The sequence below is a fragment of the Cyclopterus lumpus genome, chromosome 23, assembly GCF_009769545.1.
Source record: "Cyclopterus lumpus isolate fCycLum1 chromosome 23, fCycLum1.pri, whole genome shotgun sequence".
NCBI classification, from domain to species: Eukaryota; Metazoa; Chordata; class Actinopteri; order Perciformes; family Cyclopteridae; genus Cyclopterus; species Cyclopterus lumpus.
In genome coordinates this window covers 4,795,997-4,818,608 of record NC_046988.1, presented here as the reverse complement: position 1 = coordinate 4,818,608, position 22,612 = coordinate 4,795,997, and the positions used below count along the sequence as shown (strand labels likewise).

Genomic DNA, 22,612 nt, shown 5'->3' with positions numbered 1-22,612 from the left:
ATATTCACCAGCTAACTCTGTCTGTCAGATGTGAGGTGTGCTGGACAGTTGGCACTAGTTAGTACAGCCTTTTCACTTTAAACAAATGCCTGGCTCTGATGAGAAATAGGTTTGTGTGAACGCTGGTTGTGAATCAAAGCGGTTAAGTTGAGCCATGAAGCCGAAACAATGAGCTGAACGATGCTAAAATGCTCCTCTTCAGAGTCAGGTGGTGATTTTCTGTGGGTTTGTCACTATGAACACACCCTTTTACATGAACTTCAAAGGGTTCAATCGGTTCTTTTGCGCCATAGTCCCCAAAGTACATATAAGACCCATTTTTCACGAGCCACATTCTGCCACTAAATGAGCATTTTCTGACATATTCAGAGAAAATGAACTCGCAACTCGCAACTGACGTTTCTGAACATCGCAAACTCATTTTCATACTGCAACATATGTCTGTTAGCTGTGTAAATATGTAATGCAATGACCACGCCCACTTAGGAGGCAGGAGGTGTATTCCATTTCAAGCCATTGGCTGAGCTTGTAATGTGTTACTGTTTTTAATAGAGTATCTTTGCTAAAGTAGGGCAGCTGCAAGTCCCTTAAATTACCAAGTGTATATGTATTATACTGAAACATTCACCTTTATTACACTGGCATGGTCAAGACATGAAATAAATAGCTTCCCTTCGATTTGTGTTTTTGGGTAATCGATTTCTTCCGATATGACTGGACTGTTCATTTTGGATTTATTTTTGAGTAAAGAGCGCAAACCTTTCTACATGTCACTTGTCACCTTTGATTTATAATGTCAGCCCCATGATTGAGTGTAATTAAACAAAACCACAGATCAAATTCCATGTATGTGAACACATGCATGGCCAATAAAGCTGATTCTGATTCTGATATGTTCACTTGCTATGATGACTTAGTTTGCCGGATACAAGCAGCATACGACTGAAGCTTAAAACCATTTAGTTTTTACTGTGCTCTGCACCGGACCCAGTTTAGGCATTCCCTCAACCTTAAGGAATTCCTCAAAGCTATTTCCATGCTGTCATATGCCCGTGTTTATGGTTAGGCTCGGTGTCTCATGCCGTAATACAACGTAGTCATTTTGTGGGGTTTCCTGACCGCGCACACACCAAATATGTACAGTAGAGCACAACAGGGGACCCTGCGTCTGAGCAGTGAGCACTGTGGTTGCATTTGGCTCGCCTGAGCAGGAATTACTGACCGTTCATCACATTTTATTGCAGGGGGAGTCCCATTGTGAGCGCGATCATGGTTCAGGATCATGTTTGTGTTTCCTTCTCTGATGTCTTAACTCCACTTCAGATGACAGACCACGCCGGGGTTGGAAACCGGGGAGCATCTGTTCAGTGGAGTAGACGGACTGGTGTGGCGAACGTAAAAGCGCCACCGGGCCTTGATATCACTTCCTATTCCAGCTGGAGGGTGAAGACAAGACCAAACAACCAATATCTCAGCGTACTGACAGCTCTCAGATACTGCACTTTGAGCCCAGTCACAACAACTCATCCCCCATTGTTCGGATAAAAGCAACCATGAAAGCCAAGGGTATCCAGTGTTACGTCGCTCGTTGAAAAGCACCTTGTGAGATATTAATAGTAGCATTCTGGTCAATGTATTAAAGGTGTTTCCTCTCTGTGAAATCAGCCACCCAGGAAGTTGTAGAAAGATCCATCGCCAAACCACAACATCCTGAATCCTACTCACGACCTGACAACTGAGGTCACCACGCTTTGTGACGAGGGGAACATCCAATTACGGCCTTCTTCCTGCTGTGACACGACTTCCACTCGCCGTCCTCCTCGCAGCACAGAGCTGACGAGCAGTGGTCGTCCTGTCTGTCCCACTTAACTCGAATGGCATGTGGGCTGTGCAACAGGGCCGGATGAGTCAGGGCTGGACGCTCTCCCTCGGTGGCCGCTCCCGGCGGGGCTATCTTTTCAAGTTTCGCCTCTTCCTGTGTCTCTTTAGCCGCTTGACAGTAGAATGAAAGGTATTTCCTCTGAGTCACCCGCTCTGTTCTCTTCTCTCAACCCAAAACCGCGCACGCCTTTAAGACCTCCGGTCCACAACGCTGTTGTCTGCTCCCCCGGCGTCCGGCCAGCCTCAAAAGATGCCTATAATTGGACTTTTTCAGACAAAATACTCTTTGCTGTGCATTATGCTTACCGTATGTTGGCCTAGTTCTGCGACATAATTTCCAGAGGGTCCTGTTGCGTGGACCAAGTCAGAGTTACAAGCTGTGAGAGACACGCAACACCAGAAGATTCTGGAGACTCTTCTTCCGTTTTTATCTTGTCCCATTTCTGACAGTAAAGTTAAACTGGAGCACTCAGTTTTGCGAATTAGTGCCCCACGATTTAGTTGGTGAAGCTGCAACGTTCAAAACACAGTGACCATGTTGTTGAGCTGGGACAGAGGAAGGCCTCGTCTGCTTCACTGTGGTGTGACCTACCATGTGAGGACAGCTGCCAGACACGTTGATCCCACACACACACGTGGTGAGCAGCTCTTTCTTCAACCGAGCACTCTTAAAAGGAAAATTCTTCTTCATACACTCCTGCACATCATATATCAAGTTTTTTGATACTTGCTGCTTTACAAGAACTATTTTGTGATGAAGTGTCACACTTTAGTTTGCCTTTATTTTAAAGCCACTGTCCATCAAACTGCCTCGTAAACCTCTACTTCAGTTTGCGAATACATTTTAAAGACGGCCCGTTGACAGAGAGCAGAGGACGAGGTCGAACTTGTTGCTCTCTGTCCAGATCACACAGATGGCGGCGCGAGTTCAAGCTCCTTTACTCCTCTTTTGCCACAGGCGAGTCCTCAGATGACTCCAATAATGGCCAAACACTTAACCAACAGGTCACACAACAAAAACACAAATGGAGCTATAGTGCAAGTTCACTCGGGAAGACCTTACCCCTCAAGCCCGCCATTTATTCCTCATATGTCTGCCAATCATTTCTCAGACATGCTCACTCATTGTTTACTTGCTGTCATTGTTCGGCGCCGTCAATCAAGACACCAGCTGCGCAGATCAGCTGATCCCCTCTATCCAATAAGCACAATGAAATGATGACATGGTTAGCCAATCATCTTGCTGCTGTCTCGTTTAAATATGACTGTCTCTCTACCTTCAGTTCTTTCATGCTGCTGTTACGCACCCCTCCACCTCCCCATCTCCGCCCAGTCTCCACGGATCCATCAGCCTCATCAACTCATCATTCCATCAGCTCATCAGCACCAGGTCCGGACTCCACGGGGGGGGGGGTCTACCTCATTGATGATCGGGGCAGTCGGCCCTCAATTACAAATCTCCCCGCAGAGTCCAAGCGCCAAAGACTCTGAGACTTCATCATTTCATATCATCTGTTAACAATAAACATTATCCTTTGTCTCTCCTGATGGAACTTACGTATGTGGCTCTAATGGTTTGTGGCCTATTTTCTGCCTTTGTGATTGTACAGATTGATAAATTAATAAAGAGATTTTCTGTTTATGGTGTTGATTTTTTGTCACCGCTGCCACTGTATCTGAATCGTCTGTTGCACTGCACTACCACACTGTTTCCACTGGACATCTGGATAGTTTACATTTGGCTGATTATAACTTGGCTAAAGGTGCCTTTTTAAACGACTTTAAATCCTCCACAACCACATGTCACATCTTCTGTATCACATGGGCAATTTAGATTGGGATATTTTGGTTTTGGGTGGTACAGTCCATCCAAAGTTACGTAATCATTTGATTGCAAACAACGCTGCAGACAATGAATGTCCTGTCCTCACAGTGGAGACGCAGGACTCACACGGCCTCCAACTCTGAACGAAAACCGGTGATTCTAGACACAACGTGTACATAACACAACTTTGTAACCAGGAGTCTCTTTTGGTAGAGGCCGACCTGCCCCCATCACCTCCAGCCTCGGGTAACACGTAGCTGCTGGACCTGTCTATCACCTGAACACACAGGGACCAAACTGATAAAAAAAACCTTCATCAAACTCCTGTCTATAAGCAAACAAGCTCACCCTCCGATGATCAAAATAACAGAACATTACTAGGCTCAGTGACTGAATACTGTGTGTTAATAACAAGTGTTATGTAATCCCATATTAGGTCTCTTTCCTTCTCTTGGCTGGTTCAATTTGTAATCTTTGGGATATATATATGTGAGGAATGCAGGGCTATTTTACCTCTCTATGTATGAGTGAAGTTCAATGGAACAATGCCCGAGAGAATCCCTCCCCTCCCCAGCTTCCCTGGGACTTCCTGAGAGTCTGACCGTTAGGCTTTCATCGCCTCTTTTGGGCATAACAAAATGCAAATCCACCTGCCACGCATGCGTCTAACTGAGGAATGTCACAAATCTGTTGGTTCGGACTTCAGGTTGGAGGCTGAAATAATATCTGACCGGGCATCGTCAATGGTTAACGGCAGCTAAACGGCTGACCAGACGACCAGTCCTGCAGACGAGACTTCTGACAAAACACAACCTCCACGATGGTGATGTTGAATTTCCACAGATGGTAAATGTCCTCCGGTTGTTCCCGACTGCTGAAAAAAATAGATGTGTTGATGTAATGTACCTGAACGCACCGCTGAACCAACACTGGCTTATTTTCTGGGTAAAAGTATGTAAAGTGAAAAAAAAAGACAAGGATGATGAATGATGATGTAAGTCTGATTCACGGGTGAAGGGCGAATGGAAACTGTGAAACAATTCACGACACTTTGTGCATATTATCGTACAATATATCCTGTTTCTTTGTTTTTTTTTATCATAAGCTCAAGCTAACATTTCTATTTGCAAAATAGTGACTTGATGTTCTTAATATCAATGTATAAGAAAACTTTTCAAACTGTTATTTTGAACTCACTTTTAAAACAGAAATTTAAAGCACATTCTTATCGCTGCCATGTTAAGTAACAAATAAAGGCTCTGTCTGCCCATGCAGGTTCTTTAAGCGGAGATAACCATTAATGAAGGCACATTAAGGGTCAAAGTTCCCGACCTGATTATTTCTAGCTTGGTTATATAACCGTGAGTAGCGTCAACCCTTAACATAGCTCCCTCAGTCTCTGCAGATAAGCCTCTGCAGCAATAACACAGCTCCACTCAGGTCTGTGAACACAGCCAGGAAGAAGAGAAAAGAGGGTTTAATTGGCTAATTTCACTGATCGTGCCCTGGAAGTGACTTGAGTGAATCCCTTTCAGAACAGAATCTGACTAAGTGAGCCACATGTCGTGCTGAAATGCCTGCACTTTAGGCGAAACGTCTTTGAAGATTAGCTCAAAATGAATAAATAAATAAAAGCTGCTTAATCACAATAATGACACCATTCGTGTAAAAACAAAACTGGAGCTCTTGTTTATAACCGTTTTACAGATGAACCTTCATTTGTTGCCTCAGATTGCAGCAGACTGGAGGAATCTGGCTTCACCCCGTATTCAATATACTTTAAGTATTACTTATTAAGGAGGCGTCAGGGGGCGGCCGGGATGACTAAGTGAGACTCTGGTGAAAAGTGAGAAAAAGGAAAATGCTGTTAAGAAATTTTTTTTTTTTATATCAATTTGAATATAAATGTAGGTTATGAGTATCTCATTTATATGAAAAAATTAAAAAAGTATATTTGTGTTATTCATACTATATGCATTATTTTTCCAGCCAACCTTCCTATATATTTCCACACATCATTTAAGTTGGCTGTACCTCAAACCATAGAAAAAGCATGGTTAACTCCAAATATGCATAAACATCCGTTAGCCAATCTCAATTATTTTTTCTGTGCACCTATTTTTTTTATTTTTGCTTTTGTCAGTCTGGGAAAATAAGAGGAAAGTTCCAGTATGTCATCGTGTCTGGTGTCTGTAATTCCTAATGGCATAACCGGCCGCTGATTGGCCGCCCCGCCCGCGAGCTGCAGAGGTGGAAAAGGGGCGTGAACGCGAGCGCTCCGGCGCGCTATATGTACGGCTGGTGCGCCTCTCCGGGATCAGGGGGGAAAAACGCACGAGCGAGCCGAGAAGCACCCACGAGCAGAGCAGAGACATTGGACATTACGCGCAGCCCTAGCGGACCCAGCCGGACTCCATACACTTTATCCCCGCGGCAGAGACGAGAGGAAACGTTTGGAGAAAATGCAGTCGGTGTACCAGCACCTGATCAGCCTGCTGTTTGTCTTCGGCAGCCTGCAGCTGTCCGAGGGCTGCTCGTGCGCTCTGTCGCACCCGCAAGACGCCTTCTGCAACTCCGACATCGGTAAGTAACGGGCCACGTCGACCCTTTTATCGCCGTCAACGAGACTCTTTATTATTATTATTATGATTATGAGTATTATTATTATTATAACACCTGTACTGAGAGCAGATGTTCAGATAAAAGTGCTGTCAGTCAATACAGGAGAGGACTGAGCTGCGATCAATTCCCTGGATGTCGACGCTTGTGCTCAGCTAAGCACCCCCCTTTTGGTTAGAGAGAAACTTTAGTAAATAAAGATCTGTCATCAACTACCAAATGTTTACACCACCACTACTACTTCTGCTACCATATTCAGATGACTATTGTCATGCATCATAGCGGTCTCCAGCAGACAACTGCTGAGACATTAGTTGTTATTATTCAATTGGAATATAATCTAATTTAACAAAGTTTGGTCAGTGAAGGACTCCAGTGATGCTTCTTAAAGGGACGGCTGTTACACTGAGTCAAGGGTTCCCTGCTTTCCATCCCCAAATTGATGAAGGTTGGATTTTATAGTTTTTTCCCCAAGCTACAGGCATGTTTGCGTGACTTAACGGTTAATAAGTGTGAGTGGTGTGAAGTAACAGCAGTTGATGAAAGGATCCACAGTCGGCTTAGAAGTTTCAAATTGTGCTTATTTATCTGCACAATTTGGCATTTCAGGTCAGCCAGCAACTCGGCTGTAACTCAGACATGCCCGGCCTCTGGTATACAAACGGGGGCGAGGGGGGCTTGTTTTCCTGCCTGGTTATGCTTTCTCTGACTCCCTGGAATAATATGAACTTGGGATCTGGCTCAGCCTGAAGTGTTTTCAGATAACACTGGTAAGGACTCTGGGGTTATCTGATCTGCTCTATTTTTTGGGCCCAGAGATGCAGGCGGTTCTGGGGATGAAATGTCTCAGATGGAACAGAAGGGCATCTGAACTCTAGTGGGAGAAGGAGACGCGTGTTTCTTTGACCGACAACCTGCCACTTAAAGCCACACACACACACCTTGACATGAGGCAGAAGCTGATAGTCTTTTTTGAGTGCGGCTGATTATTTTTTTGCTTCACTATCACTTGACCTAAAAGCGTAAAACCGTCATGAGGCGCTCTAAAACCCTGACTCACTATCAGACAATAATCTCTGCGTCTGAGAGAGCACACACACACACACACACACACACTCTCACACACTTTGAATGATGTTGCACTTACTAGTGGTCACCAGTAGAGATGAGTGACAGATTACACAGTACTTATTACAAAATACGTATTAATGCACATTCATGTGTCACGGTGCTATCACTCTTCCTGTTGGTCTGTCACGCCACGACAACATGAACTACTTCCCATTTAAAGACGTGCCTTTTAAAATGCTGTTTGATTAGCAGTGTCCTATTTAGTAATATTAGTAGTCTCCAAAGGCTCCTCCAAAGGCAGCCAAGAAAATTTGTTTTTATGTAGGCGCAGATGACGGGGAACTCGCTACGGCGCTTTGGTGAATCCTCTGAAGGGCCTTAAAGGGGAGGAGTTAACTAGCCCTCTCAGAACACCACTTCTATGGGAGGAATCCGGTGAAGTGGGGCACATGTCGCACCTCTACGTCTCTTGCTCTTTGGTAAACCCTGACCACGTGGCCTGTGGAAGCGTCTTTGCTTTCACAGTCCTTCAGATGGCTCACGTGTTGGCACCCACTGAGAATCTGGGACTGACTTCAATGGGCGCATTGCTCGGTCGTGAGCCCTACAAATCCCATTTCCAAGGAGCCGGCTTAGTTTGAGGTGTGCTTTGAATGCTCGCGGACCATCTTGCTCTTCGGCCCTCAGAGGGGCAAATTAACAAAGTCCAGACTTTCAAGATGTGTGATCCAACTTTCACCTCTTTTGTCTTCCTTTTTTTTGTTTTTTACACGTATGGCTTAAAATAAAGGTAACGTGTCGAGTTCAATGTTAATGTGAGTCAAAGCATCAGTTCAGAGGTATAACGTGAACGTGTACAGAACACGCTATAAAATAACACAATGTGATCCTCCAATCCTGGTTCATTCTTAAATTTAGCATCGATCCCATTTCTATCACCTTGAGCTAAAGCATGCGCTTCCGCTCGAGTCACGGAGCTTAAAACACAGAGACGTGGAAAACTAAACAAAAAGTACGGGGTTGGAATGCCAATGTGACGAGGGAGAAACCCTGTAAATTCTCACTGTCGACATCAAAGGCGACAGGCGTGAATCTTCCCAATTTAAGACCCGTAGTTGAGTTCAAAGCTCCTGTTTTCTTGGCTCTGACCCATAATCAACCGCACTCACTTCACTGGATGAATCACAATTAGGTTAAAGGGTTGGCAATTGGGTTATTAGTCTGTCTCTCTTTATTTGACAGTTCAAATAGAGATATTTAAGCGGTTGTTTGTGTGTCTTGCTTTCCCTTCATTCTGATGGTGGTATGTTGGAGAGACATTGGAATGCATTTCAGTGTATTTTCTGAACTCCCATTTGAAAACGTAGATGGTATTATAAGTAGGAAGTCTCCCATTTGGCCAGCTTATCTCTGTTCTGATTAAGTCAGAGATATCCCGTCAGCCTTTATCATACCTGGGCACCAGGCATGACCTGCTGCTTTCTTGCACAGGGAGCTTGTTGTCTGCTATGAGGCAGGTTAAAGCAGCCCATTCACGGGGGGGCAGCAGCGCTTGTTTTTCCAAAGCCCTCCTCCGAAAAGCAAGATTAGAGTCCCGGCAGTAAACTTTGACCCGGAGATTTAATATCGCTCTGTAAGGCCGCTAGCTGCCGAGTGCTCGGGTGACAGAGCAGACCTGTACATGCTCGCACCGTGAACCAGGTCAGTTGCCGGGGATTAGCGTGATATATGTTTATGCTGAGTTTGGGGTTGAGGATCAGGACATCAAGATAAATGGATCTACTGTGGGTATTCTTGTGCAGCACTGAGCAGCTTTTTGGTGCTCTCCTGGTACCAGTATGCCCTCCACCTCCTCCTACTCGTGAGTGGCGTTTACTTGAATCACGACTCCCTCCTCAACTGCAGGTCAACAAGTGACAGACAATCACCTGAGAGAGACCAGAAGTCCTGTTGCGAGATGCGTTATGCAAGTTTAGATCAGATATCTGTAGCTTTCCCAAAAGTGAGCTAAAATATGATGCAATGTCAAAAGGTTCTGGATTCTGTTCAAGCCTGGGATGTTCCTCCCGTGAGCCAAGCGTATCAATGTTCAGTCCGTCCCTGTCTTTTCTCTGATGACCTCACACCTCAGGGGTCTGCGGTGTTAAACAGGAGGCCAGCACACACAAACGCACACACGATACAACCACTATTGCACCAATTGCCTTCAGTTATGCTTGCTGTAAAGGAAGCATTGACTGTTTTGACCCTTATTGACCTTGAAACAGTTGTAATAAAATGTATTCATCTCCAGAATGTCACCTTTTATCTTTGGTGGTTCGTAAGTTAAGTTGACTGTTTTTATAAATGGGAGCAGCGGATCGAACCACAAACAGGACTTTATAGTTCGGTAATCTTATAATCTAATTTGGAGATGGTGCTTCTGTTGTGAAGGAATTCATACAAAAACAAAAAATGAAATAAACATTGGCAAAGCTAAGAAAAGACACCACATTTTAGCGTTGGACAGCGAGCGATTTTAAGGTCAGCTGGCATCCCATTTGGGCTGCTTCGAGAGTCCCATGGCTCAATCCAACGGGAGCATTTGTTGAAACCCGCTAATCATCGGGTATCTGGCGTAGTGATAGAAGCTCCCACTTCATAGGCCGCCTTTGCATGCCAACCGGTAAGTGGACGTTACGGGCTCGATGCTTCCGCGGATTCAGTTTCAGTGTTTATTTTTGAGCGTGGTGGTGTGTCGTCTTGAGAATTCCTCTTCCTCCCACTCGCCTCCCGAACTTGGACCACTTTCTGCATACTAAAGTCACCGTCACCCGCCTCGCTGCCTTTCTTTCTCTCCCTCACACAAACACACACCAATGAACAACCCTATTCGTGTCATGCCTGCAGTTTGCCACATTGTACGTAGGCTGAAATAAATGTTAAACTAAATTACATGCTCACCTTAAGATTTCACATTGGCATTCACGCTAGTGTAATCCCCCCGCTTTCGGCAAGAGATACTGAGGGAGAAATGGATTCACTTCTTTTTTGTCAGGCCCTGGTTAACTCTCTTATCACGAAAAGCCTCCCACACTTGAAAATGTATGTCAGATCCTCTGCAGAAGACAAATACTGCGTCACGGCCCCTGGCCTGTAATTCCTCATGTTTAGCAAGTAAGCGGGAGAGAGCCTCTTGCACTACAGTAAAGAGAGGCTCTAAGACATCAACTCAACTGTATAATATATGGATTTTACTTGTGATTTTGTATGGATTTTATTCTATTTAGTGTTGTGTACTATCTGGATCTTGTGTCTGAAATAAAAGTTAGTTATTAAGGTATATGTATTATATTTTCATAACACAAATCATATTCGATAAACTTTAAGATTCATGGTATCTGAAAAGTACAGCCAAATAAGGTTTCAAATATAAGCACTTAACGTGCCTTATGTCCTGCCTAAATCCCATTAACCATAAGTTATACATTATGGTAATGAATAAATGTCATCATACTTGTGAAGCATCACACCGTTACAGCAGCATCCAACTTATCAATGTTTCTGCATGAATACGTAAGACTATCATCTCTGTAAGGGAAACAGTGGGTTCAGTATGAGTTCAGTAAAAGGAAAGTGAATATATATATATATATATATATATATATATATATATATATATATATATATCCTTTTTTTAGGTACCGTACACAGACAGGAAGTTTAAGGACAAGTTGTTTGGAAGGTGGAGACTTATCTACACAGTATGCCCATATTATCCAGTTAAAGCAGGGTGATATGAGATATGAAAGTGGGTTAAATAAACACTTGTAATGTAGTGGCTGTGCGTAAATATAACTGCTGAATTGTCACAAAGGAGTCACTGCGGGGGGGTTGACACCAGTCCTCTTTTCCTGGAGCAGCTGAGGCCCTTCACACATTCCTCTGGGTGATGGCACCATCACTGGCCAATTAGTGGCTGCCGTCCAACAAGAGGGGACCTATCTGGATGTAAAAGCAGCTGACCTGTGGCCCTCAAACACTCGTCTCCCCGAGGGTCGCTGTTGAGGTCAGGGCAGAGGAGGAAACTAGGTTTTGAGGGGTTAGGCTGGAAAATAACGGCAGCAGTGTGTTTGACAGAGGCAAAAGTATCCCGTTATATCTGCACATTCCTCCGTAATTGAGCCCCGCTTCCTCTGTAATTGCAGCGGCAAACTGTCTGTCAAACTGCATTTAGGTACGTTTAGCGGAGGTCCGTCTCTCGGCTCGTGTTAAAAGAGTTGACAGATTAATGGATCAAGATCGTCTGCAGCGGGTTACTGTGAAAGGGCAGGCAGGGCTCTGAAGGGACGTTTGCCTTGGTTGTGTGATTTCAGTAGAAGCTACAGGTGGATGTCAGTCGGTCCATCCACCCAAAGGGATGGATTGCCATAACATTTTTTACCGATATTCATGATCCCAAGAGGCTGAACCCCAGACTTTTTTATCTAGTGCCACCATGCGTTGACATTTGTGGTTTTCAGCTAAATATTTGAAGATTCAAAGAATTGCCATGAAACTTTCATGTAGACATTCGTGGTCTTAAACTTTGTGTTTAGTGCTTATTAGCTAATCTTTACATGCTAACATCGAAACCAAGGTGGTGACCATGTTAAACATTACCTGGTAAACATCAACATGCTAGCATTGTTATTGCATGCTTACGTTAGCATTTAGTTTAAAGCACAGAGCCCTGAAACCTCATCTGACCCGTTTTTGTCATAGACAACTTGAAAAGAGCTTTTCTGGTCATGTTCAGAAAGATTCCTCAAATACACCAGATTAAATACAATGAACCAAATGGTACATTATATTTCTAGTCGTAAACTGCTGGGTGGCCACATTCTTTAGATTAGTCCATACTGGCTTGAAATATGTTTTTTTTTAAAAAGAAGGTTGTTTAAATAAACACTTGGTTCAAACTGGGGTCTTCATGTCCAAAATAAATTTGTGGTCACCAATTTTGGGTGGCCGTGCTGTAACTGCTTCCTGTTTGAGTTTTATTTTTATACCCATTCCCTCTTGCCTGGAAGTAGGACAGCTAGATAAACACAGAACATGCCACATGCCTCGTTTCATTCTTCAGGAAAAGAACGAAAGGCGTTGCTCTTTTTTCTTCATACCTCCTTTCTGGGGAATGTGAGCCCCTCAAGAATGTGTGAAGGAAATTCCACCGGGAGAAGATAACAAACATGGCCAGTGTTAGTTGTGTCTGCGGCCGGTCGGCTGTGGGCAGCAGGTGAACTTCACAGAGGAGAAACTGCTTATATGCAGGGCCCGCAGCTCTGGTACTCATTCCTACATTTCCCACTCCCCGGCCTTCCACAATAAGCCCCTTTTACTCCAACACGAAAGAAAACAAATCAGTCACAACTGAGACGTTTACATGAGGGTCCGCACAACGATAATATCTTTTTCCAGCCCTGATCCCAATATAGAAGGAAACAGGAGATACACTGCCCCCCCCATGTGATCCTTGTGTTTCTAAAAAACTAAAATTATTTTGGGTTTTGCCAATTCTGATCTGAATAATACAACTATAGATTCAAAAGGTTTCCTGAGATTGCTACAAGTGTTCCACCTTTTAGCAGTATGAGCATTAATTCTCCCCCCCCCAAAAAAACAGCAGTGAAAATGAACCTGTGGTACATTGACTCTTTCCCTCTAATTTCTGTATCAAACTCAAAAGTCCTGTAGCGTTTTTCCCCCCATTGGCCTTCCTTGGCAAACGGCAGCAATGCAGAAAATTGGATAAACGGATTAACTGTGGTGCCAACCGGTCCTGAAATGGTATTCATAATGGGTTTGCTAATGCCTCCTACTGGCCGAGGCCGAGTGCTATTTGATGGATTGGATGGTTCTACGTTAGAGGAATGTGACAGTTTGTTAGAACCATTTCAAAGTCCTCCGCTGATGTCTGTCTCCTCTCTTCACAGTGATTCGAGCTAAAGTCGTGGGCAAGAAGCTTCTGAGAGATGGACCTTTTGGAACGATGCGCTACACAGTCAAGCAAATGAAGGTGAGCTTTCAAAGATTAGTAGGACATTAGTAGTAGTAGGAGTTGCCTTAGCTAAAATAACAATAGCAGATGCCTCTAAAGCTTAGTTGTTAACAAGTTTGTGTTTCTATCTTTTTTGAACTTTATTTTACTGTGGACAGAGCCAAGTTAGCAGTTTTCCCCTGCATCAAGTCTTTAGCCGAGCTAAGCTAAGCGCCCCCTGGCTAGCTCCTACTGGAGTGGTAATCATGTTCCTGTCTAACACTCTGCAAGAAAGCGAAAAGTGTATTTCCCAAAATGTTAAAACTTTTCCTTCCGCTGAAGTAGGCAAGGGAATAATTGGTGGAGTGAACTTGCTTGTTGATTATGGAGCAGAGTGCTCAACTTGGACATGCTGGAATAATTGGTTTAAATTGCTAATTAAATATTTTTTTCTTTTTATCATAGCCACTCATTTATTAGATTATCCGTTTTAATGTTGAGGGAACATATTTCAAAAAGAGTTTGAGATCCCACATGACACATTTGTTGAGTGGAAAGTGTTTTTAGGAAACTTTTCTCTTCCATTTAAGAATACCCTTACAATGTAATACACTCACTGCCTCTCCGCCCCGTCAGCTGCGTTGCGACAGCTGAAAAGCATTTTGGGATACTTAGCAGAAAGCCTGCTTTTCACTTCCTCTATATTCTTACATAACACTGCATGTTCCTGACAGATGCTGACACCGGCCTGCTGCTCAGACAGGAGCCGGGCCGGAGGATTAGCGGGCTTACTGGCATTACAACTCAACCAAACCCTTCGCTCCGAGTGTAAACATTTCAACAGTCATGCACCGCATCAGTTCCATCCTAGTTTGTACAAAAGCATTAAGTGGCCTCTTGTTAGTGAAGCACACCAATCGTCACCGTTAGGATTATCCCCAGGAATCAAAGGCGACCTTTGGATTATTTATTTGTATTACAGTCTGCTGGTTTATACTGCAAACAGTGGTTCTCGTTGTGGGCTGTAATAGAATGCGTTTCCCTACAAATTTCAACAAATCCTTTGAGACAAATGCCTTTGGCTTTCCTGAAACCGCCACAGATTCAGGCTTTAGTAACAGTTTGTCCTGTTTTTCTGGGGGCGACGCGTCTAAATAGGGATTTCCTGTTGTTCCCAGACAAATAAATTACACAGAAGAAAGAACAGTTCTAAGGGCAAACACTGGCTGTTGGCTCTGCAAATAGAAGGAGCCGATGTCCACGGTTTGGCTACGGCCTTGCCAAAACCGCATCAAAGTCGGAGAACATTACACAACGTAATCATGTTATCTGTGATTTAGTTAAGGGCACAGCTTAATACGCCTTCTCCCGAGAGGCAATCCTGAAGGAATGTCACCTGATAAAGCCGGCGTACTGTTTCCATTCCTGACGATTTATGTGTAGAGGCGTCGTGCCACACTGCTCTGTTGATTCCGTTTTTAACGCCAGCGTTGCTTCATGTGTCTTGCAGATGTACAAAGGATTTGACAAAGTGCAGCACGTGCAGCACATTTACACTGACTCCTCCGAGAGTTTGTGCGGTGTGAAGTTTGACATCAACAAGTACCAGTACCTGATCACAGGTAAGCTCAATGGCCAACAATGTTTTTGATCAGAGATCAGCATCGGCAGGGAGGGGTTTTACAAAAGACGCCATCAAGTTGCATAATGGGAAGTGTAGTTGTTTTTGGAGCTTGACCCCCACTAGGGTCCGAAAGTCGGAATATATCAGCCTCTACTGCTATAATTTTGACCGTTCTTTTTTACTCTGTCCCAAGACCCCAACTATTTGGAACGGGAATACAAAATAACTGGAGTGTGAGGGTGTCAGCCACAGACTATTAAGTTAAAGTCTTAACCTTTATGTGGTTAAAACTCATAGATTGCTTACTTAGCTTTTCCGGGAGCTTTCCAACTTCATCCACGTGATAACAGGATGGGTTTGGAATATTTGAAAATAAATATATAGAAAAAAGGTTTATCTGGTTTTTCAGCTCTGTTTGGTGTGACATACTCCCTCACTCCTCCCCTCTCCTCTCCAGGCACTTCTTCATTTGTCCTGTGACACAAACCTTCCCACTATTTATACCATTCCATTTGCCACTGTGCAAACAGGCACAGCAGGGGCCTTTAAAAAAAACTGTGCACTCCAGAAACAGCAGAAAGCAATTCTCTCACAACAGCTAACAGGATGCGACCGGCGTTTTCCAGCGCAAGCTTTTTTATGAGTTGCTATTTCCAACAGAGGTGCAGTTTACTTTGGACCCTGTGGTGCTTGGCGTATATAACTGTCGCTAAGTCCCGACCTGTAAATACTGTAACTGCACCCCACAGTGCGAGTGAACGAGCCGGCGTTGCCAGGCAGCGACGGCTCTGTTTACCGCTGTCCGGGCGCGAGTGACATCACTGATGTCACTCGCTGCTCTCAAGGTTCTATAATAAGTTTCCTGCATCTGATCAAGACTGCATTACCAGCAATAGGCATTAGGGCCTATGAGAAGAGCTGCTTTTGATTGAGCCTCGAGTGCTCTGGTACTTATTAGTATTTGAGAGCCATGTCGCACACTCAACACCATGTAATAAGCCTGCTAGTGACTCCAGTAATCCCAGTGCAGGGGACACAGGCAGAGCGGGGCAGGGGGTGTTGGGGGGTCGAAGAACCACATATATTTGTGAGCTGTCAAATTCCCACGTGGTGGCAACACGTTGAAGGAGACGTATGGTGACAATTCATGATGTTCCAGAGGGATTCGGAGGCCCGCCGCGGTGCACCTGTCTCAAGAGTCAGTAAGCCGCAAACGCTCCGGCGCTAAAAATAGTCGTCTGCTGACCTTTTGATATTCAGAAATAGGGGTGTTGGTTTAGTATGGGCTTACTGTGTGAGATTGTTTTACCAAAGGTAAACAAGTTGGATTGCTTGAGCGGTATGTTTATATTATCCTATGTTACATGAGGAGGATTATGAAATTAGACAAATAGCTAAATGCTATTTGTCTAATTTCTAAACCAGCAACAGTGAGGTCCAAACTGACATATCTCAGCAACTCTTGGATTGACTGGCACGTGACTCAGCATGTTAACCTATTCCCTCCATTCTTTTCTCCTACAGGTCGGGTGTACGATGGCAAGGTGTACACAGGGCTGTGCAACTTCAACGAGCGGTGGGAGCGCCTCTCATTGGCCCAGAAGAAGGGCATCAACCATCGCTACCAGCTGGGCTGCAACTGCAGGGTGAGTGGAAATCAGCAACCTCTGCCCGGCAAGGACGACAAAGGGGAGTGAAGAGGAGGAACAAAAGGAGGAGGAGCTAAAGCTCACTGCCCCTCCAGTTCACAACAAAAACTATACTTCTATAAAAGGCCACTTAGGTGCTCGTTAATAATTACAAAAGGGAGAAAATACTTCTAACAGAAGTATGTAAAGGCTCAAACCAATTCAGGCTCATTAATGCTACTAAAAAACATTCACTGATACTTGAAACGACCTTCATGGTTAGGAGGATGTTGTGCAGTCACCATTGTTGTTGGGACTAAATCATGAGCCTGATTTCCACCATAATTCATCATGGATGTTAAGCGGAAACAGAAACGGAGAGAAAACAAGTTTAAGCACCAACACTCAGAGTTGTCAAATAACAGCTCTGGAATCAGTCTTCACCCCCCCCCCCCTTTTTTTATGCAACTCAAAACATGTAGCCTGCCGCTGTGCAGCTGTTGACTTGCCTCGTAAACGTCCTACTGTACAGCAGTGTCCTGGACATCTGCTGGCTCCATCGGACCCCTATCAGTATGAGTGGATTAGCAGAGAGAGACCAGTGTTCCCAGTGCAGACCAGCGCCTGTAAACTGTGCTCAGTGCGTACATGGCAGCAGCCCAGAGGCATCCAGAGAAGTCCATCGATCAACTGAGACTTCAGCCTGAGAGTCAGTAAGCACAGGCAGGCGTAAACATCATCGCGCTTATTAAAACGCGCTCCGTCGGCCTCCGCATTCCTCGACAAATGATGATTTACTGCACTGGAACGCAGGAAGCGTGTCGTGCCGGTTGGAAGGCGATCCTGCACACATCATTAAAAGCACTCAAAACCCGGAAGTCACGTTGAACGCCTCTGAACCGTGCAGGACACACTCTCCGGGCTTGAATAACAAAAACACCCAAAATGAGAAGTGTGCCCTCTAACGTTCTAATTGCATTTGCTGGCTCATTCAGATCCGGATGAGTGCAGCTGATGACTCCGCTTCGCTGTCGCTAAACGCCGCGTTTCCGTTCATCCCCTCCGAGTGGTTTACGCAGATCTTCCTGGCAATTCACGCCGTATATATTCAGCCGTTGAGCTTCTATTTGTGCGAGCACCTGGAGGTGTGACGCATGAAAGATGCTCGGTAAAATCAAATTGAATGATTATGAAACTACAAAGACATCACTGCTTCAGGAAGATGACATTCATTTAACATTACACGGCAGAAAGCATACCAATGCCAGGGTGCACTTGTTATTAACTCATTATTGTTATTTAAAAAGCTGCCTTTCTATACCTCATCCATTAAACGGCTGCAGTAAGCGACTGAAAGCAAAAGCTGAAAGCAGTCGAGCAATGATTCCACGTTCTAGATGTTTCACCAAGTGCATGCTCACACTTTTATATTTCAATCAAATCACTTTCTTCAAAAGCTCATTTCTCTTCTACAATTGTGAGATTTATTTCATATGTTAATGGATCATTAAAGCTTATTCTACTTGGCCTTTGCACACACTTCTAGACTGTAAACTCACTGTCGTTGAAGTTGAATGATGCCAATTACTGTTAGCTTTAACAAGTTAATAAATGAACTATAATACGGTGGCACTAAAGGAATGACTTTCATTTTGGAAAGTATCCTAATTTTCTGTCATGGCGAGACGTCGGTGATTAGATTGATACCACCCAAAGGGGAAAACTATTCTAACCTATCTAATTATCTTGAGTATGAAGGTATGAGGTCATTGTTAGAGAAATACATGAAAAGAAAACAAACAAGAGCAAAGGAAGGGTGGGGGTGAGTTTCCAAAATATATTAGGGATATATATTATTACAGTAGCAAGGGAGGTATGACTATTAAAGTAAAGACAACACAGTCCGTTTACAGTAGTTGTTGCTAGTATCCAGTTGTGTTTCCTGCTCCATGTCTCCATCTTTAGTTTCGCTTCTGTCTCTGTAGATTAAGCCCTGCCACTACCTGCCCTGCTTTGTGACCTCAAAGAACGAGTGCCTATGGACAGACATGCTGTCTCACTTCGGCTACCCCGGCTACCAGTCCCGGCACTACGCCTGCATCCAGCAGAAGGAGGGCTACTGCAGTTGGTACCGGGGCATGGCATCCCGCGACAAAACCACCATCAACGCCACCGACCCCTGAACTTCAACAAACCCTGCCTAAAGTCCAGTGCCGCCTCCCTGACTCCGTCCCATCGCTATCACTTCTAGAGAATTACAGGACTCTTTAAGCTCATTTGACTGGGTGAAAGCCTCTTTTAAAGTGGTAAAAGACCACATCCATTACAGTGCCTGCTTTGTAGCACTTCTGATAGAAAACAAAACCTTGTTTGTTGTTGTGCAGCTCGCCCTGTCGAACGATCATTTTCCCAAACCACGACTCGATTCGGTGGGGTAAACACGTGATGACAGAGGGACATTTATAAGACCAGTCAGAAGTTTAAGAATTTGATCAACCTCTATTGGATCTTAAGAGTTGATGAACTAATCTCCAAGAGAAGCAGTGACCTGTACACAATTCTAAGTATCTATAAGCATCATTGGTGTTAATTACCGACCTGCTTTGAGGCAGTTGATCTTTTAAAAAGCAAGGACTATCAAAACTAAAGGCCATGAACTATCAGATACATTGTAATCAATGAAAGCTATATGAAAGTACAGCCAATGATCATGATGTAAATTTGAGATGTTACATTGTTGCTACTGAACTGTCCTTACGAGCGTTCGACTCACGTCAACAATACAGATCGAGTGCCAATGCGAGGTATGATCTCTGAAAATTATACCTCTTTATTTCGGCCTCAATATATATATATATATATTTAGAAAAATAGTATTGTTTTACAGTGAAGTATACATAGATTATGTTCACAGTTTTCACTGTGAATCTCTGCTTACCCAAATGTTTGCAATGTAACTCATTTTGCAGTTATATCATAAACAACGCCCCTTTCTGTTGAGCACTGTTGAATATCAGAGAAATGCTAAAAACATATGTGTTACAGTGCCAACTCAGGGAAGAGTTCACTTCTTACAGAGATGGTGATATTTTATTTTTTGCTGTATATAACATAAGCTACAGAAATGAACTATCAACTCAACTGAAACCTCTGTAATGGATTTATTTATATGTTTATTGGAGTACACAGTAACTATGTGGTATTATCTGCGAAAAGAAAAAGAAAAAATATATATAGCTACAGTCAAAACTACATTGTGACAACCATCGCAACGGTCCAGAATGAAGGACCAGCATCTCCACTGGTTTAGTACATATGGTACTTTTGTTTGTTAGCTTATCATAGTCCCCTGACCGGTACTCTTCCCCAATCCAATGAAAGTCAAGTATAAGCAGAGGTTTCAGACATTGACATATTTTGTACGTGTATATTCAACTTTTGTATTTAACTACTTCAAATGGACAATATGTGTATGTGTGTGTGTGTGTGTGTGTGTGTATGTATGTGTATATATATATATATATATATATATATATATATATATATACACACACACGCACACAATGTCCATCTCATATCAATGAAAGTAACAATATTGTCACTTAATTCATTCTTCTTCAAGGGTTTTTTCTTATTTCCCCCTGGTGCTGTACCTTCAGTCCATTCCATGAACAGTTACAGCCCCTACATCAGTAACACTAAGAGAAGCTTGTTTTCAAAAGAGCAGTTCGTAATTGTTGGGAAATATGTCTTTTATTCTTTCTTGCTTAGAGTTAGATGAGCCAATTTGTCTAAATGCTACGCTAACCATCTCGTGGCTGTGGCTTCGTATTTAATGGACACATGTGAGGGATAGAGAAAATTATATCCATCAGCAAGAAAGCCAATAAGCTTATTTCCCAACATGTTATATATATATAGTTCATTCATTTCCATTCCAAAATGACAACAATGTGGCGCTTTCCCCTTGGTTTTCTTCCTGTGAAAACAGAACTTAAACCATCTCCGGACTCTAAAGCTACAGTCAGATCGTATCAGAGGAGAACGACAGATACATTGTTTGTTTCCAATACTCAACAAAAGGCCTGATAAATGATAATAAAATCATTAATCAATATTTAACTGCGCTGTTTAATTTTGCACCACAAGTTCTCTGCATTCAACAAAACATCCTTCAATCCATCTTGATTTTTTACTTGATCTTTGACCAAGGTTTTGCTTCTTTTTTTCTTCTTCTGAATAGTCTTCTGTCGACCTCCTCTTGATAATGAATCTTTGGCTTGAGTGTGCGAGAGTTGTGATTAGGTATCATGTTGTTTTTAAGAGGCTACAATAAGTTAATAATTATGTAAAGCAAACAAATCTACGCCGGTAGAGATTTCTTTTTGTACAAAACTTGTCCTTTCTGTCTTTTCCGTGTTGCCGAGGCTCTTCTGTGTCACTGTTTCTGTGGTTCATGTTTGTGTAAATGTACTGTCTGCTTAGCACAGAAACACTTGGTCAAGTCTGATCCTTAAAAAAAAAATCCAATCAAGGAAGATGTGTACAGTCTGTGTGTAAACACTGATTCCCGAAGAGTGTGTGTGTGTGGGGGGGGGGGCGGGGCGGGGAGGTGTCCTTGTAGGGGTTATAGAAATGTTTGACTTAATTTCTGTGTTTTATATTTTTATAATAAAGATTTAATGAAAAATGGTGTGTGTGCGTGTGTTTCATTGTGTTAATAAAGAACAATATGAGGCACTCACCATCTGCGTGTGGTTGGGATAGAAGGTTTGTTCATTCAGGGGGAATTTCTCAGGACCGAGGGAGTGATAGAGCTTTATCATCTGAGAAAACTGCAAGCAGAAATAAACGACAGTCAGACATTATTATTTAAGCCGCGGAGGAACGGAGAGACTCGACAGACATAACACCTGTGTACATAGCACATCCTTCATAATAGCATATCAGATGCTTATACAAATGTGAGCCACAGCTCTGAACACCTGTTGCCTGAGAAGAAAAGGTAGTTTTGTTGTTGTTGTAATTGTCCTCTCTGGTGGACTGACTTCCGATCCCCTTCCTTACCTACTTCAGTTAATGGTTTTGTTGCATTCAGCTGTGGGTTAACATAACAGGGAGGTAGGTTAGCTTATTATTGCAGCTGCAGTGCATCCTGGGAAACTGTCTGTGACACTTGGTGAAGAAATGTTTCTCGACCTCTTTTACAGTCCAGAGTTTAAATTGTTCGTCCTTGTTCCACCTTAAATATATGCTTATTGAAATGTAGAAGAGAGGAAAGAAAGATATTTAACATTTAGTTTATATTGTACTCATCGTTTATTCTGCCTATTCGAAATATGGATCTGTAAATCTACAGAGCATCTATATTCACATAACTATTAACGCTTGGGTGCATGGCAATAAAAAAAGAAAACTGTGGCAACCCAAAAACGTATGGAATACTTTGTCAAATAGGTAGCGGGCTACCGCCAACTCCAGAGACAGGTGCCCAAATAAATCAGTGTGTGTGTGTGTGGGGGGGCACTCACAACACCATTGTGTGGGTGAAAGTAGAGCCAAGAGAGCAGTTAAATATTGCTTACCACCCAAGGTTTGCTGCAGAAGTTGTAGATGGAGAAGAGTGAGTTGCTGCCCAGGACGCCGCCGAAATGCAGGCCGATCACGAGGTTCCTGAAATCCTCGCCGGGGATCATGCTGTAGGCGTGCTGGCGAACCAGGACGAAGTCTGGCTTGAAGGACCTGCAACAGGACGGACATGGACATGAAAACCATCAGAGAGTGGTTTGGCATGGTTTCAGTTACCAATCTGAAAGGTTTTGGGAGAGTGTAAACTGATTTTAAGGTCTTCTATGGGAAAAATGTAATAATTAGGTTTCAGGCGAACAATGAAATAGGAAAGAAGTAAATAGTACTACAGTTCATTACTAGCCATGGTTGTGGCGTCAGTCTGGACGTTGGTCTGT

General features: G+C 43.4%; 2 protein-coding genes across 2 annotated transcripts in view; one reads left to right on the top strand and one right to left on the bottom strand.

Annotated features, from left to right (window-relative positions):
• The window catches only part of LOC117726100 (synapsin-3-like), an 87,555-nt gene that overhangs the window by 26,913 nt on the left and 38,030 nt on the right, over positions 1-22,612 (bottom strand). The window contains exons 5-6 of the mRNA XM_034526176.1: positions 22,232-22,388; positions 21,392-21,481 (exon numbers count right to left, since the gene is read on the bottom strand). Of these exons, the coding sequence (XP_034382067.1) occupies positions 21,392-21,481; positions 22,232-22,388 (247 nt within the window). The remainder of the gene's footprint in view (positions 1-21,391; positions 21,482-22,231; positions 22,389-22,612) is intronic.
• On the top strand, positions 6,032-20,768 carry LOC117726102 (metalloproteinase inhibitor 3-like). The gene is made up of 5 exons (XM_034526177.1): positions 6,032-6,289; positions 13,351-13,433; positions 14,905-15,016; positions 16,543-16,664; positions 18,632-20,768. Exons 1-5 carry the CDS (start codon positions 6,169-6,171, stop codon positions 18,827-18,829), a joined length of 636 nt encoding a protein of 211 aa, XP_034382068.1. The 5' UTR covers positions 6,032-6,168; the 3' UTR covers positions 18,830-20,768.

Bases quoted from the DNA above. Each gene is read 5' to 3' on its own strand.
- LOC117726102 (XM_034526177.1), top strand. From the start codon at position 6,169: ATGCAGTCGGTGTACCAGCACCTGATCAGCCTGCTGTTTGTCTTCGGC. The intron at 13,434-14,904 runs GTGAGCTTTCAA...TGTGTCTTGCAG, and splicing joins ACACAGTCAAGCAAATGAAG to ATGTACAAAGGATTTGACAA. The intron at 16,665-18,631 runs GTGAGTGGAAAT...CTGTCTCTGTAG, and splicing joins AGCTGGGCTGCAACTGCAGG to ATTAAGCCCTGCCACTACCT.